General features: G+C 36.0%; 1 protein-coding gene across 4 annotated transcripts in view; it reads left to right on the forward strand.

Annotated features, from left to right (window-relative positions):
- The window catches only part of LOC150075060 (TATA-binding protein-associated factor 172-like), a 934,682-nt gene that overhangs the window by 160,095 nt on the left and 759,570 nt on the right, over positions 1–15,017 (forward strand). For all 4 annotated transcript variants that reach the window (XM_090388242.1, XM_090388245.1, XM_090388243.1 and 1 more), the window contains exons 8-9: positions 1,861–2,019; positions 11,925–12,020. In XM_090388242.1, coding sequence (XP_090244368.1) covers positions 1,861–2,019; positions 11,925–12,020 — 255 coding nt within the window. The remainder of the gene's footprint in view (positions 1–1,860; positions 2,020–11,924; positions 12,021–15,017) is intronic.

Consider the following 15,017-nt stretch of genomic DNA (forward strand, 5'->3'; position numbering starts at 1 on the left):
ATTTTTTGTCTGGACCTTTTTTGTTATTTTTGAAATTTTTGAATTTCCTGTAAAATTAGTGGAGTTTAAATGTTTAATGTTGCCTAATAAATTGTTTTTCTTAATGGGAAAGTTGTTCCCTGCCCTTGGAAACTAAAAACACCAACATACTTCTGTAACGAATGTAAACCAATTTTATTCGAAGAGGGAAGAATGACATTGTTGCTTGTATTGTTTGCTCCTCAGTACCTCTGTTTTGTATGTGAACTGTTGTGTGCCATGGCTCCTCATGCTCACAGTCATTGTTTGTGCTTTTGAATTATTAAAATGAAATCAGTCTGTTTCAGAAGTATACTGATGCTTTTAGAATGGACTGGTGATGGGGAACAACTTTTCCATTGAGAAAAAAAGCAGTTAATTAAGCAAAAATTTAAATTTAGAAATCATAAAATCTAAATGGGTGGTTTTAACGTCAAAAATTTCCACTTGAACATGACAAAACAAGAGATGGCAAATAATCTAAACATAAAAATGAGCAAAATAAATCCTGGCACTTTATAAATGAAATACCTTGTATATTGTTACATGCACCTAGTATATTTTCTGATCTTAAGATGTAGGGGAATTTTATACAACATTCTCTAGGAAAAAGTGCATCTATTAGTCTGATAAAAAAAAAAAAAATATATATATATATATATACAGTGGATTCCGGTTATTTGGGCTACCGGTTAATCAGGGCAGCCATTTATTTGGGACAAATCTTAAAAAAACAGAACCCAATCGAGAAAATAGACAGGGTTTACTTCGCTTAATTGGGACAAAATGCCGTTTAATTGGGGCAAGAGACCGCAGCACTGGAGATTACTCTACGATTGTCTCCAACGGTACCACGTGGTTCAGTCGAAATTCTGGAGGTCACAACCATAAAACAATAAAAACAATTAGCAGTCACCTGTTTATTGGGCTTTTCTGTTAGTATCATAAATGGACAGTAAACTCGATCTTACTGAATTTGCGATAATACTGACAGCTGGAATTCTGTGGGTTATTATGGTGAAATGTGTTTACACTTCCATGAAATCTTCAATCATATAAAAAAATTAATTTTCAGATCTTCTCTTCATTCCTATTTTTAAAGCTTTGTAACTCGTTATTCCGTTCTCACTTGCATGTATCGTGTTACTTGCAATTTGTGTTTGCCGTGTTCTTTGTTATTGATTGCTTATCTTTTTACTGTTTTTAATTTTAACCCCCACCCACAAATGTCAGTGAACAGAAATGTCAACTAGTTTGTATGTACATATTACAGTACTTATTAATTATTCCGATTTTCACATATCATTTAATTTTTTAATTGGTAAGCTAATAAAGGGTAAATTTGTGCTTAATATCTCTTTACTTTCATAGCCTGTGGATAATATTCCTCCTATTTTTGCTAATCAGAATCGCTGTTTAATAGAATTAAAATTCAATTCACAAACGTGATCACAATGACTGGTGCTTACTACACATCGTATAGTGAATGGTACTTTACTATGGGAGTTCGCCGTAACGTGCTTTGATTGTACAGTGAACTAATTGTAAAAGGGGGGGGGTACATTGTATTTTTAACTATTTACGTGAAACTTCGGATAATTGGGGCAGCCGCTTAATCGGGCCAAAATGCACTAGTCCCGATGTGAACCAAATAACTGGAATTGACTGTATATATAGATATATATATATAACATTATTCTGCACAGACATTCTTTATTACTTTTGAATAGTCTATTGTACATATGTGAATAAAATTCCCTGCATCATATATAAAGACAGTATATATTTGTATATGAAATTTTAATTCTGATTATAATTTCTGCAATGATATTATTTTCACAGGCTAAAGAATGGCCCTTTGAATCTTTCTGTGATGAGCTCTCTCAGGATCTCTTTAATCTTTCATGGGAGGTCAGGCATGGAGCATCTACTGCATTGAGAGAAATTGTAAGGATACACGGGAAAGGTGCTGGGAAGTTCAGTGGTTTAGCATCTGATCAGGTATGTGCGAGAGATCTTATTTTTAGCAGTTTCATTTTTAATGAATGACTAGCTTATACTTTAGAATGAAGTATACTGATGATGTACACTTCATTCCCATTTTAATTAACATTAAAATTCTTATTTTAATGACAGTTTAAAATGTAAATAACAGTTTTAAATTTTTTTTTTTTTTTTTTTTACGGGACCAACTGATTGATGTTACCAACTGCTAATTTGAAATGGGAAGCTTTTAGGGAAGTAATCATAGTAGCTTCTAAGTTTTTATACCAAATAAGAGATATTGAGGTTTAGAACTAAATAGATATTTATAAACTGATGAAACTTCTGGTAGAGAAGAAAAATGCATGCATTGGATATAAATTTTTAAGGGACCCGAGAGGCCTACAGTAAGTATGAACTGCAATCGAATCAGTTGGGGGGAGTTAGGCAACCTAAGGCAGATTACAAGAAGTCTTTGGATAATGATAATTCAAAGAAAAATAAGAAAATTCTTTGCTTGTTTATTTTAACGCTAGTTGGAAAGGGATGAGCTACATTGGCCCACTGACAATCCTGTTCAAAGTTGCGGACAAATTAAATATATACTTATACATCTGCACTTATGCATGATGTTTTTATGAATAGTGATACTGGACATATATCTAATTTTAACTGGGAGCTGAATGATTTTGTGATAACTTGAGAAATTGTAAGAGAAACTGTTGAAGCTAAACGTAATTGAGGCACCACCTGGAGCTGAGGGAATCTATCCAATTATGAAAGAAGCACAAGGAAGATAAATAAACCTTCATAATTATCAGATTGTCTTTAGGTTCGGGGGGGGGGGGGTCCCTGCAGATTGGGCTCATGCACAGTCATCTTGACAGGAATGCAGTGATATCAGGTTGTGGATTTGTTAGTCTGATCAGCTACTTGACACAGTAACAAAGTAAGTGGATGAAAAAAATAATTTCAATGTCGTATAGAATAATCCTGTCTTGTGGCTTTCTGTTAGCATCATGCTCTGTTAAGTGGTGGATTTTTATCAGTTCCTTGCTAATTCCATCTTACAAACACCATCCATTAAGCACCAATCTGTCCAATGTAAACAATAGACAGTGCATTCACTCAAGTTCATTCCCCACCACCAATAAGTTAATTTCACCTGTAATAAACAGGCATTTTTGTTGTCATTGAAAAAATTAATTTAATTCTGTGTGTGTTTTGGCAACTGTTTTTTTTTTTATTTTTTTTTTTAAATCTTAGACAAACGGCTATTTCATGCTAAAAACTGTAATCCAAGTACATTAGTTTTCTCTTTTTTATCATCAACAAATAATTGTACCTTGACACAAAAATATAAATGGTGATACTGTATGCACTAAGAATAAACTTTTGAAACTGAGTTTCTTATAGCAAACAGGGGACACTTCTAATTGAGGCATTGTTTACATCTGAGATCAATTAGAGAATTGTTTTGTGGTTTAACTGTAAGGTTTTTGTTTTGATTTGTTTTGTAAAGGAGGAAAATACTGTTAATACATGTGTACTGATTTGCAGTTTGATACTCGGCAGTGTTAAAAAAAATGTGTCAGCTTAAAGTTTTAACTTTTAAAGAGATAAATAGACATAATTGAATTAAAAATGAAATACAAGTACTGTGGTCTTTAAAGGAAAATGCTTGAAGATTATAAGTAGAATTTACCTGAAAATAGAAACAGACGATGCAGATCATTGAATTTTGACAAAATTAATGAATTTTTTTTTTTTTTTTTTGATTGTCATGAGAAGAAACATGAGAGTTCAATCTAAGTCATTAATCCCAGAAAAAGGCTTTAAAATTTGCTAAAGACTTAATCAAAAATTAATTTTAAGATTCCACTGGATAGTTTCAGTCATTTATCAAAATTGAAACTATTCATTGGCTTTGAATGGATTGAGCGAGCTCAGTACTGGTGGTATTCTTCCTCTTGCTCAGAGTTCACAGTTGAGGACATCTAAATTGAATTTGAGGAATGATGGTTGTAGGTATTGTCCACTTGCTGATGAAAGTATGCCAAATGAGAGAAAATACAAGATGACGCTGTTGAACTCTGCCAGGAACTGTTTAGCTGCTTAGTAGAATAAGTGTTAACCTGTAACACAAGCAGTATTACATAATTTGATAGACTCCAAACTTTAATCATAATATTGGGGGGGGGGGGGAAACAAAGAAAAAGTAATTGATTGTTTTTACTTATGCTTATACATTAAGTCCTCAACTTACGAGATTAATTCGTTCCAGTGATTGCCATGCAAGTTGAAAAACTGCATAAGTCGAATAGTGCTTAAATACGATCTATTAGGATTAGTAGGGCATATGATGCAAGAAAGAAAGCTTATATATCATCAGCCAAAAAAAAAAAAAAAAAAAACCACCCTTCCCGCTTATTTCACCCATCCATTCAGTCCAAATGTTTGTCTAGTTCTGCCTTGAGCTTATTTAAGTTGCCGACCTCCACTGCAACAGATTCAAGTTTGCTCCAACTATCAACCATCCGCTGTGGCGAATTTTCCCACATCTATTCTACAATTATTTTTCATCAATATGAATTTAGCCCCCTCGGGTGAGTATTCTGAGCAAAAGGAAGAATCCCATGAGCATTGAGCTTGCTCAATCCATTCAAGACATTATACACCTCAATTAGATCACCTTGCTGGTATCTAGTCTTCAGAAGATGCAATTTGCAGAACTTAAGCCATTCTTGGTAACACCAACCTGTTGTTTCACTCACCAATCTCGTTGCCCTTCTTTGTACTCTTTACAGCAGCTCTACATCTTTCCTAAAATGAGGCCTCGAGACATGTATACAGTACTCAAGGTGTGGCCTGACTTGCTTTTTACAAGGGGACAATCATCTAATTATCCCTGCTAGCAAAATTCCTGTATATCATTGTCAAGACACCACAAGCTACTCTTGCAGCCTTTTTGCACTGCTCAGAAAACTTCATATCTGCACAATTACCCCCTGATCCTTTTCACTCTCCACAATCTTGAATGTAGTACCACCCAGTTGATACGTTACTCTAGGGCTACTGCTACCCATATGCAGTACTTTATATTTCTCAATGTTAAACTTCAGTTGCCACATCTCAGCCCATCTACTCAAATTTCCCAGATCCTGTTGCAGTAACGTACTATCATTACGGGGCTTAGAGGGGAACAGGTATCCTGTGTGTTATCAGACACTCAGCCTAAAACACTGATGGATCCAATATCTCTCTATTACAGAAGATTTAGGAGAAGTCCGGTTGGCCTGCCTCCCTAAAATCCACTCATGCACACCTTCTCGATGGTAAGCCCTGTTATGTCACTTAGGTGGCAACGAACGTGTAGAGTGGTTCTCTTCAAGATGTCTGGTCAGCGTGAAGAGGAAAAGACCAAACCCTCCAGCAATGAGAGCACAACAATACAAATGGCCCTCAGTCCCCAGCAGCTTTCACTCTCCCTCTTACGGCAGCGAGAAGATCAGAGTGGAAGCAGAGGGTGCTAAGAATCTCTGGGTACGACCAGGCTGCCATGCACGGAAATTGAACTTGGCCTGTTATAACGTACGATCACTCATCAGTGAAGACAGGATATTAGAGCTGGAAAAGGAATTAGAAAATGTGAATTGGAATATCATCGGTTTGGCTGAAACAAGAAGAAGAAATGAATCACTTATAAGTTTATCAAGTGGAAATCTGCTGTACACCAATGGAAACAGTGAAAGGAGTGAAGGTGGAGTTGGGTTTCTGGTCCATAAAGATTTTAAAAACAACATTTTGGAATTCAAAAGTACATCACCAAGGGTGTCAAGACTAATACTCAAGATTTCTAAGAGGTACAAGCTAAAGATTATAATGATTTATGCACCAACATCGAGCCATGATGATGAAGAGGTTGAAGAAATGTACACTGAAATTGAGAGTCTTCTAGATGAGCAGAAAACCAACTACACTATTATTATGGGGGACTTCAATGCTAAGGTTGGAAAAAGGCAAAACAGCGCAGAAAGAGGAACTATAGGAAATTTTGGAATTGGTGAAAGAAATAAAAGAGGTGAAAGACTTGTGGAATTTGCAGAATCTCAAGGAATGTCAGTAATGAACACTTTTTTCAAGAAAAGGGTGAACAGAAAGTGGACATGGAAGAGTCCAAATGGATTAACAACTAATGAAATCGACTTCATCCTCACTAACAGAAGATATATTGTGACTGATGTTACCGTCCTGAATAAGGTAAATGTTGGAAGTGATCACAGAATGGTAAGATGTACACTTGATATAGATGTAGGAAAGGAAAGGAAAAAACTGACTCGAGTAAATAATACAAAGGTCTTTGAGATAACAGAAGAGGAGAAAAAGCAGTATGTACTGGAACTTAAGAACAAGTATGAGCTTCTGCAGACTGCTGAGGACCAAGATATCGACGAGGAATATTACAACTTTTGAAAGTGATAAAGCCCAAGAAACCTATAGGGAAACAGAAATCCAAAGAAGAAAAAATTAGTCAAGAAACACTTGTCATGATGAACCAAAGACGACAAATGAAGAAAAACACTGACAGGGAGAAAATTGAGTATACTGAGTTATGCAAAGCCATTAGAAAGAGACTCAGAGAGGACATAAGAAGATTTAACACAAGAAAAGTAGAACAAGCATTAAGGGAAAACAAAGGATTTAAATCAGCAGCCATGAGCAGTAATACAGAAAGACAAATGATACTGAAACTGAAGAATAGCGATGGTGTACTTATAAACAGCAGAGAAGGCATAATTCAAATAGCAGAAGACTACTATAGAGAATTATACAAGGAGCGAGGGAATGATACCAGCAGTGGGGAAGATGGATTGCAAAGTAGCAACACATACGACATACCCGATATTCTTCCTGATGAGGTAGAACATGCATTGAAGAAAATGAAGAATCGGAAAGCCCCAGGGGAAGATGAAGTTACTGTAGAGTTGTTAAAATTGGGAGGTAGAGACATAACACAAAAACTGGCAAGGCTCTTCACAAAGTGCATTAAAAAAGGTGCGATGCCTAAGCAGTGGAATAATGCAATCATAGTTTTGCTGCATAAGAAAGGAGATAAATCAGAAATTGGAAATTATAGACCAATTAGCTTGTTATCCCATATCTACAAGTTGTTCACAAGGGTCATTACTAACAGATTAGAAAGAATACTTGATGAGAATCAACCGAAAGAGCAAGCTGGCTTTAGGACAGGATTCTCAACTATGGATCACCTTCACGTAATATCACAGCTAATGGAGAAAGCAAATGAATACAAAACACCATTATGCCTGGCATTTGTGGATTATGAAAAGGCATTTGACTCCATACAGCATAAGGCAATGTTTCGGGCACTGGAAAGACAAGGCATAGATACTCCATATATTATGATTTTGAAGAAAATATATGAGAGTGCTACATCCTTTATTAGACTAGACAAAGACAGTAGGAAATTTAAAATCGAGAAAGGAGTTCGACAAGGAGACACAATATCTCCGAAGCTGTTTACTGCTGCCCTTGAGGAAGCTTTCAGAAGATTAGACTGGTCGCAGAAACGAGTCAATGTGAACGGAGAGTACCTAAACCATTTACGATTTGCAGATGACATTGTGGTCATAAGCCACGATCCCAAAGAATTAGAGGAAAATTTTAATCAGTTATGCACAGTTAGTAAGGATTTTGGACTAAAGATGAATATGGCTAAAACAAAAGTAATGATGAACAAGTATGCCACGGAAAGGGAAATAATGATTGAAGGAGCAGTAATTGAAAAGGTGGAGTCATATACTTATCTGGGACAAGTTATTAGCTGTAATAATGATAAATGGCTGGAAGTCAAGAGAAGAATAAATTTTGGATGTATAGCATTCAGGAAATATAGTCACATACTGAAGAGCAATATCCCAGTTTGTCTGAAACGTAAAATAATGAATCAATGTATACTCCCCACCATGACTTATGGAAGTGAAACTTGGGCACTCACCAAAAGAATGGAAGAGAAGCTAAGAACTACACAGCGAAGAATGGAATGAATTATATTGGGAATCAGACTGTTAGATAAGAAGAGAAACACATGGATTAGGCAGCAAACTCAAGTAAAGGACATTCTTATCAAAACTAAAGAACTAAAATAGTCTTGGGCAGGACACATAGCTCGAAGACATGATGACAGATGGACTAAGAAAATAACAGAATGGTACCCAAGAGGAGCTAGAAGAAAACCTGGAAGACAAAGGCGGAGATGGATAGATGAAATTCATGAGTTTTTGAATAGTAAATGGATGGCCAGTGCTCAAAACAGAAGGAACTGGAAAGTTGCTGGAGAGGCCTTCATCCTGCAGTGGATTGAAAATGGCTGATGATGATGATGACTATCATTACTGTCATTAACAATCCTGCCAACCTTCATATCATAAGCAAACTTACATTTAACCCTGATGTACCTTCATCAATATCATTGATAAATACCAAAAACAACAATGGGCCCAACACTGAACCCTGGGGGACTCCACTAATAACATCAGTCCATGAAGAGCAGTGTCCATTGATAACCACTCTGCCTTCTCCCACTCAGCCATCCTTTTATCTATTTTGGCAACTTGCCCTTAATGCCATACTGCTCCAATTTGTACAGTAGTCTTCCATGTTTCACAGTGTCAAAAGCTTTCCTAAAATTCAAGTATATGATATCAAAATTATTCTTTGCATCCAATTCCTTTGAACACCATAGTATTCAATCAGGTTTGTCAGACAAGACTTCCCCTTAACAAACCCATGCTGTGTCTGAACTATAACTGCAATCTTTTCTAGATGATCCTACATCATTTCCTTAACCAGTGACTCCATTATTTTCCCTGGAACAGAAGTTAAACTAACAGATCATATTACCCGTGTCACCCTTTCATCCCGCTTTGTGAATTGGGGGACACATTTGCACATTTCCTGTCTATGGAGACCTCTCCTGAGTCTAAGGAAGCTTTCATAATTATGGCTTAGGGTTTGCTTTCTCCCTTTGCTGCCTCCTTTAGTATAACTGGATAGATCCCATTGAACCCAGGTGCCTTCCTTATGTTTAACTTCAACAGTTTCTCCTCCACCTTGCCCTCGGTTATTACAAAATCACTTAGCTCCCTGTTAGTTTCATAAATATCTGGCCCCCCTCTCCTCTCCTCTCCTCTTTGAATAACTCCTCATGTGTGAATGTTGATGCAAAATACTCATTTAGTATGGGAGCTATTGGATCGTCTACAGTCAAACCATTGATATCAAGTGGACCAATCTGATTCATCCCCTTCCTTTTAGAGTTTATATAAGTAAAGAAGTCTTTGCATCCTTTGCCAAAGATTTCTTGTAATCTGCCTTCTCCTGCCTATTTTTAGTTGTATATTCGTTTGAAAGGAAAGCTCAAGCAAATCAACTTCTATTTATGAAAACTTTGTGGAAATAAAACTTTATTCAATATCCTATCGAGTATATACTCGTACATAAATATAAAAACACATATAATTTAGCTGAAAATGCTCATTCTATACCAATCATTTAATATGTTCTCAGACTCTTGAGATTTTGATGGTGTCTTGAAGTACTTGTCCAATGATGTCTACACTGTAGCTCGTCATAAATCAGTTTGTAGCATGCAATTGCATCATGCACCATTCCAGTCACTTTTTCTAACCGTTCAGTGTCTGGATCCTTTAGCTTTTAAACCAGGTAGTCCTCCATTGATCATTTTAAAGCATTTTGCCATTTCCTTGGTATCAAATTGTTTTGATGGTTCAACTTATTGTATGTCTTCTGAAACGTCATCTTCATTTTTATGGTCATCAAGCTCCATTAAATCTTCATTGGTTAATTCCCTTCTGTGACTTTGCAACAATTCAATAAAGCCATTTTCCTCTAAATTTAATTCCAATGTTCTGGTCATTTCCACAAGCTCTCTAATTGCATCTTCACTTTCCGAAGCATCTGAATTTCATCATGTCTAAATGTTGTACGTTGATAATACTTTTTGAATGTCTGTATTAGACCCTGATCCATGTGTTGAATGAGGGAAGTTGTATTTACTGGCAAAAATATAACTTTTTTGTGCTACTGATGGTAATGATTACCATAAGGCCACATGGCATTGTTAAATAAGTGAGACTGTTGGGAGTCACCCTCCTTGTTTCTCTTCTTTTGACTGAGGCAACAAAAGATAAGAGCTTTCTTTCACTACACAGCTGACGATAAAGATAACCAATGTTGGTTATAAATAGTATTACAGTAAACCCCCACTATTCACGGGGGTTACGTTCCTGAGAAATGCCGCGAATACTGAGTTATGGCTCCCATAGTAATAAAGGGGTTCCGTTCCAAAGTATGAAATACAGTATATAAGAAAAACTAGTCTAAAATTTTGTCTATGTATGTATTATATGTACCTTCATAATATGACTGTGTCTTTTATGAAGACACAGTCATATTATGACTGTGTCTTCATAAAGGTTATGAAGGCACAGTCATATTATGGTTATGAAGACACAGTCATATTATGGTTATGAAGACACAGTCATATTATGACTGTGTCTTCATAACCAGCGCCTTTGCTAGCTAAAAAACTTATCCCGCCAGAACTATCACCAGTTTCGCTAAAGCGTTGATAAAGGAGTTTTGCCTTTTCACGAATGATGAGTGAACTTAACGGAATTTTATTTTGAGTTCGGTCTTCTATCCACAGATTTAAAGCCTTTTCCGTTTTTTTCTAAATTAGCATCACGCGTTACAGAGCAAATTTTTGAAGCAATTAGCGCGTTTTCACGGACACTACGGCGGATTTTTTCTTCCGATTTTTTTATTGATCGTACCATTGACTCATTGATTTTATAATGTTTTGCCACTGAGGAGACACTTTTACCATTAGAAATTTTGTCTAATAACTCAATTTTATTCGCTAATGTCATCACCTTCTTTGACCATTTCACATTTCCCTTGTTATTCGTAGCCATATTTTTGTACGGGTTATAAAGAACTTGTCCACAATAAAGTCACTTTCTTCCATTAACACACTCGAAAAAGTCTGTTTTACACTGCAAAACGGTAGATTTATCACTTTTGTAAGCATATCAATTTATAAATTGATAAATTTATTCAATTTATAAGCATATAAATTAAAAGCAAACGACGAAACCTTCCATGACAAGCGCATAACACATACTGAGCAAGGATTAGCGAGAAACATCCACACCAGGATTTTGTCACCCCTCTCCCCCACCCACTGATCGCTGTTTTGACCGGGAAAGATAATTTTAGCCACGCCCATGTTTTTTTATGGCGGAAAATGTTCACGGCGCTTTAAAATTCACATTTTTTTAGGTTTCATTTTATATTAAATCAGCGACCGCGAATACAGATACCGCGAATAGCAGGGGTTTACTGTATTTAATTATAGGCTAAATAATAAATTAATTCATGGTTTGGCTACTGAAATATTTTTTTAAAGCTTTTTTTTTGTACAGTAAAAGGCAAAGGTGAACTGCAGCCATTATCCACTGCAGGGTGGAAGCCTCCTCAGCGATTCAAGTTGAGGGAAATGGACCATAATCTACCATGCTCGTGCAGGTTGGCAGATAAACCATATTTAGCAGTCAGGGGCTTGAACCCCAGTCTACTCAAAGAGTGTGAGCCTACAGCACTACCACTCTTGACAATTCAGCTATGGTGGCCAGCATTGATGCAAAATTCATATAACTTGAATATACTGTTCTGCATCATGCTGGTTAATTGAGATTTTACTGTTATTTATGTACACATTTTATTTTACTGTTTGTGCATTTGCGCACACACACACACACACACACACTACTCATGCAAAATGAATGTTTTATTTATTTATTATTTTCTTTTGACAGCTTGAATTTCTAAATCAGCTTTGGTTAGAAGACATTGCATTAAGGCTTCTCTGTGTGTTAGCACTAGATAAATTTGGAGATTTCATTTCAGATCAGGTAAGTCAGGTTAAATTATGAAATTTTAAATGTAACTTTTATGTAAATATAAGTTTCTTTCATGTAGAGATTTTCTTGCTCTTTGTCAGTTTTTTATAATACACAGAATGTTTTGGAGATATCCATGTTAAAAGCCTGAAATTAGTATTACTGGTAGCAAATAATGCAAGAAAGCAAGCTTATACAGCATCAGCAAAAAAAAAAAAAAAAAAAAAAAATCCCCTTTACCTGCAATAGTTTGTGTAGTTCTTGAATTTATTGAAACTATCCAATTTCACAACAGCAGATGGAAGTTTATTCCAACAGTTAGTCACCCACTGGCTGAAGGCAAACTTACACATATCTATTGTGAAACCATCCTTCCCCATGCATAAAAAAAAAAAGAAACAAAAAAAAAAAGAAACTGAAACCAAACCAAAACCACCCTTTCTCAGTGCAATGCATTTTTTAAATGAGTGATAAACCCCCTGTACCTACCGACCACGGAAGGAGCGCCATCAGTAGCACAAGCCATTAAATTTTCGAGTGGAATATTTTTTTCTCTAAAATAAGACTGGACTTCCTTAAATATTGTTTCACCTTTAGTATCTGTTTTGAGGAATCTTGCAAAAAGCATTTCCTCTCTGAGTTGATTATCATTCATACATCTTACATATGCCAATAAAAGTGCTTCATTGCCCATCAAAGTTGATTCATCGAGTTGCATTGCAAACTGTTTCACTTGTAATTGAGCAATAAGTTGATTTTCTACATCTTCAGACATTTCATCAATGCGTCTGGATATTGTGTTATTGCTCAAAGGAAGGTTATCGGTAATTTCACGTGCATTTTTGTTTAACATTGTTGAAATTACAACTGATATCGAAGGCAAGATGACAGTTTCACCAATGCTATGTGGCTTTCCAGATTTTGCTGATTTCATATGATGCTAATAAACTGCTTTCTTTATTGCTTGCTTGTTTACTAAAAATCTGATACAATTTGTTTCTTCCTTGAAAATTGTCTCGTAGTTTGCGGAAATACTCCACTGATTTATTTTTCTTTTCGCTGTGCCTTGTCTCCAAATGGTGACGAAGCTTACTTGGCTTCATGCAATCATTAGACAGCACAGTCATACATATAAGACACATTGGTTTTGTGATATTCTCTGGTGATTCAATAAAACCATACAACAGATATTCAGTCAAAGATTGTCTTGTTTTCTTATTTGCATCAGCCATGTGTAATCTGAAAACAATAATAATATTATTAACCTCAAATATTTAATGTTTGAAATGAATGCTTGTAGGTACTAATGGAAATATAGTTCACTAGAACAATAACGTTCAATAACACAAACAATAGATTTCACCACGACGATGCCAATTACTCACTATAGAATGAAATGACGGCCTCTAACTGACTGACTCTTTCTAGATTAGTTGGTGCTTAAATGATGTTTTCTTCTTCGAGAATTTTCTATGGAAAGAAATTTTTTTTTTGCGTCAACTAAAGAAGGTTCCAGAAAATAAGTATCTTCTAACTGCGAATTTCTGGACTTTTCTATGACATTAGTTTATTTTATTATTATTATTTTTATTTAACAAATTATTTTATTTATAATATTTTATCATGAACCCCTTAGCTCATATTATGGACCCCCGAAATACAATTTTTTTCTTGTGGACCCCCTCAAAGTTTCTGTGGACCCCGGTTGGGAAACGCTGCTCTAGACTCTAGAATGAAAATACATCTGTTTCATCACCTGTGAACCAGATAACATAATAAAGCTGACAGTACAGGAATCAGTAGGAAGAAGTGATCACAGAGTTCTACAGTGGACGATGAAGAGAGAAGTAGCAGTAGTTAAAGGAAAAGGAATGGGTTATAGTTTCAGGAAAGGAAATTACTACAGCTTAAGGTGCTACATGACCTCTATTAACTCGGTAGATATCTCCCAGAGAGTGAATACAATTGAATTCTGGTATTCCTTTAAAACATTAATCACAAAAGCCTTGAATGCTTATATACCATTGAAAAATATTCCATGAGGAAGATTTCAAGTTGGATGAATAAGGAAGTTGCCAGATTACTTTCTCTACGCTATGCAGACAGGCGGAGCCACTCGAGCAGAAAAAGACAGAATGGAAAAGGTTGGAGTTTCAGGGGAAAACTGTAGATGAATGGCTTCAGGGCAGAAGCCATTCTGGGCTGAATGGCTTCAGGGCAAACCACTATCCTACTATGTTCAGCATTATAATCATTATCTTCAATCCATTGCAGGTGTTTTCAATCTCACTTAAAGCAGATGATAACTATGCTGTTTTAATTTCTCATGGGGCAGCCTGCTGGACTTCGTTGTCGTCATCTTGACATACCACTCAGCCGGCTGCAACAAGTTGTTGCAAGTCTTCAGTAAATAGATCCTTAGTGTGAGACTCTAGAAGCTCTTTCAAGTCTTCATTTTCTACTTCCTCGAAGCCTACTTCTTTTGCAAGAGCAACACAACTTGCTTTGATTTGTTTTAGTTGCTCTGAAGGTGCAAAGGCTTCAAAAATCGCAAATTAAATGAAGTTTCTGCCCCACACACACACACAAACAATGCAAGCAGTCATAATTTCTGGCATCCCTCTCCCCCATACTTCTCCTTCAACCTATGCACGGTACTAAGTACTATAGGTTTTGATACCTTTCGTGTTTGGGATTTTTATAAAAAAAAAAAAAAAGGTCTTTTGTTACATCATTCCAGGCTTCTACAAGCATATCAATGTCAACTTTGATGTTAAACCTCTTCCAAAATCCTATAACAGTTTGTGCCTTGTCACCTTCAGTAGCAGCAATTAACATCTTGAATGTTTGCCTTAAATACCGCTGTCACACACTGGTCAAGGGGGCTGTAGTAGAGAGGTAGGTTGTGTTCAGAGGTAAAAGGATGATTTTGGTATGCAGAGAGAGTTCAACTGTCTGAGGATGGCTTTGTGCATTATCAAGAATTATAAGAAGCTTGATTTCACAATT

Source organism: Mastigoproctus giganteus, chromosome 14 (genome assembly GCF_048544385.1).
Source record: "Mastigoproctus giganteus isolate SK-2022 chromosome 14, ASM4854438v1, whole genome shotgun sequence".
Lineage (NCBI taxonomy): Eukaryota > Metazoa > Arthropoda > Arachnida > Uropygi > Thelyphonidae > Mastigoproctus > Mastigoproctus giganteus.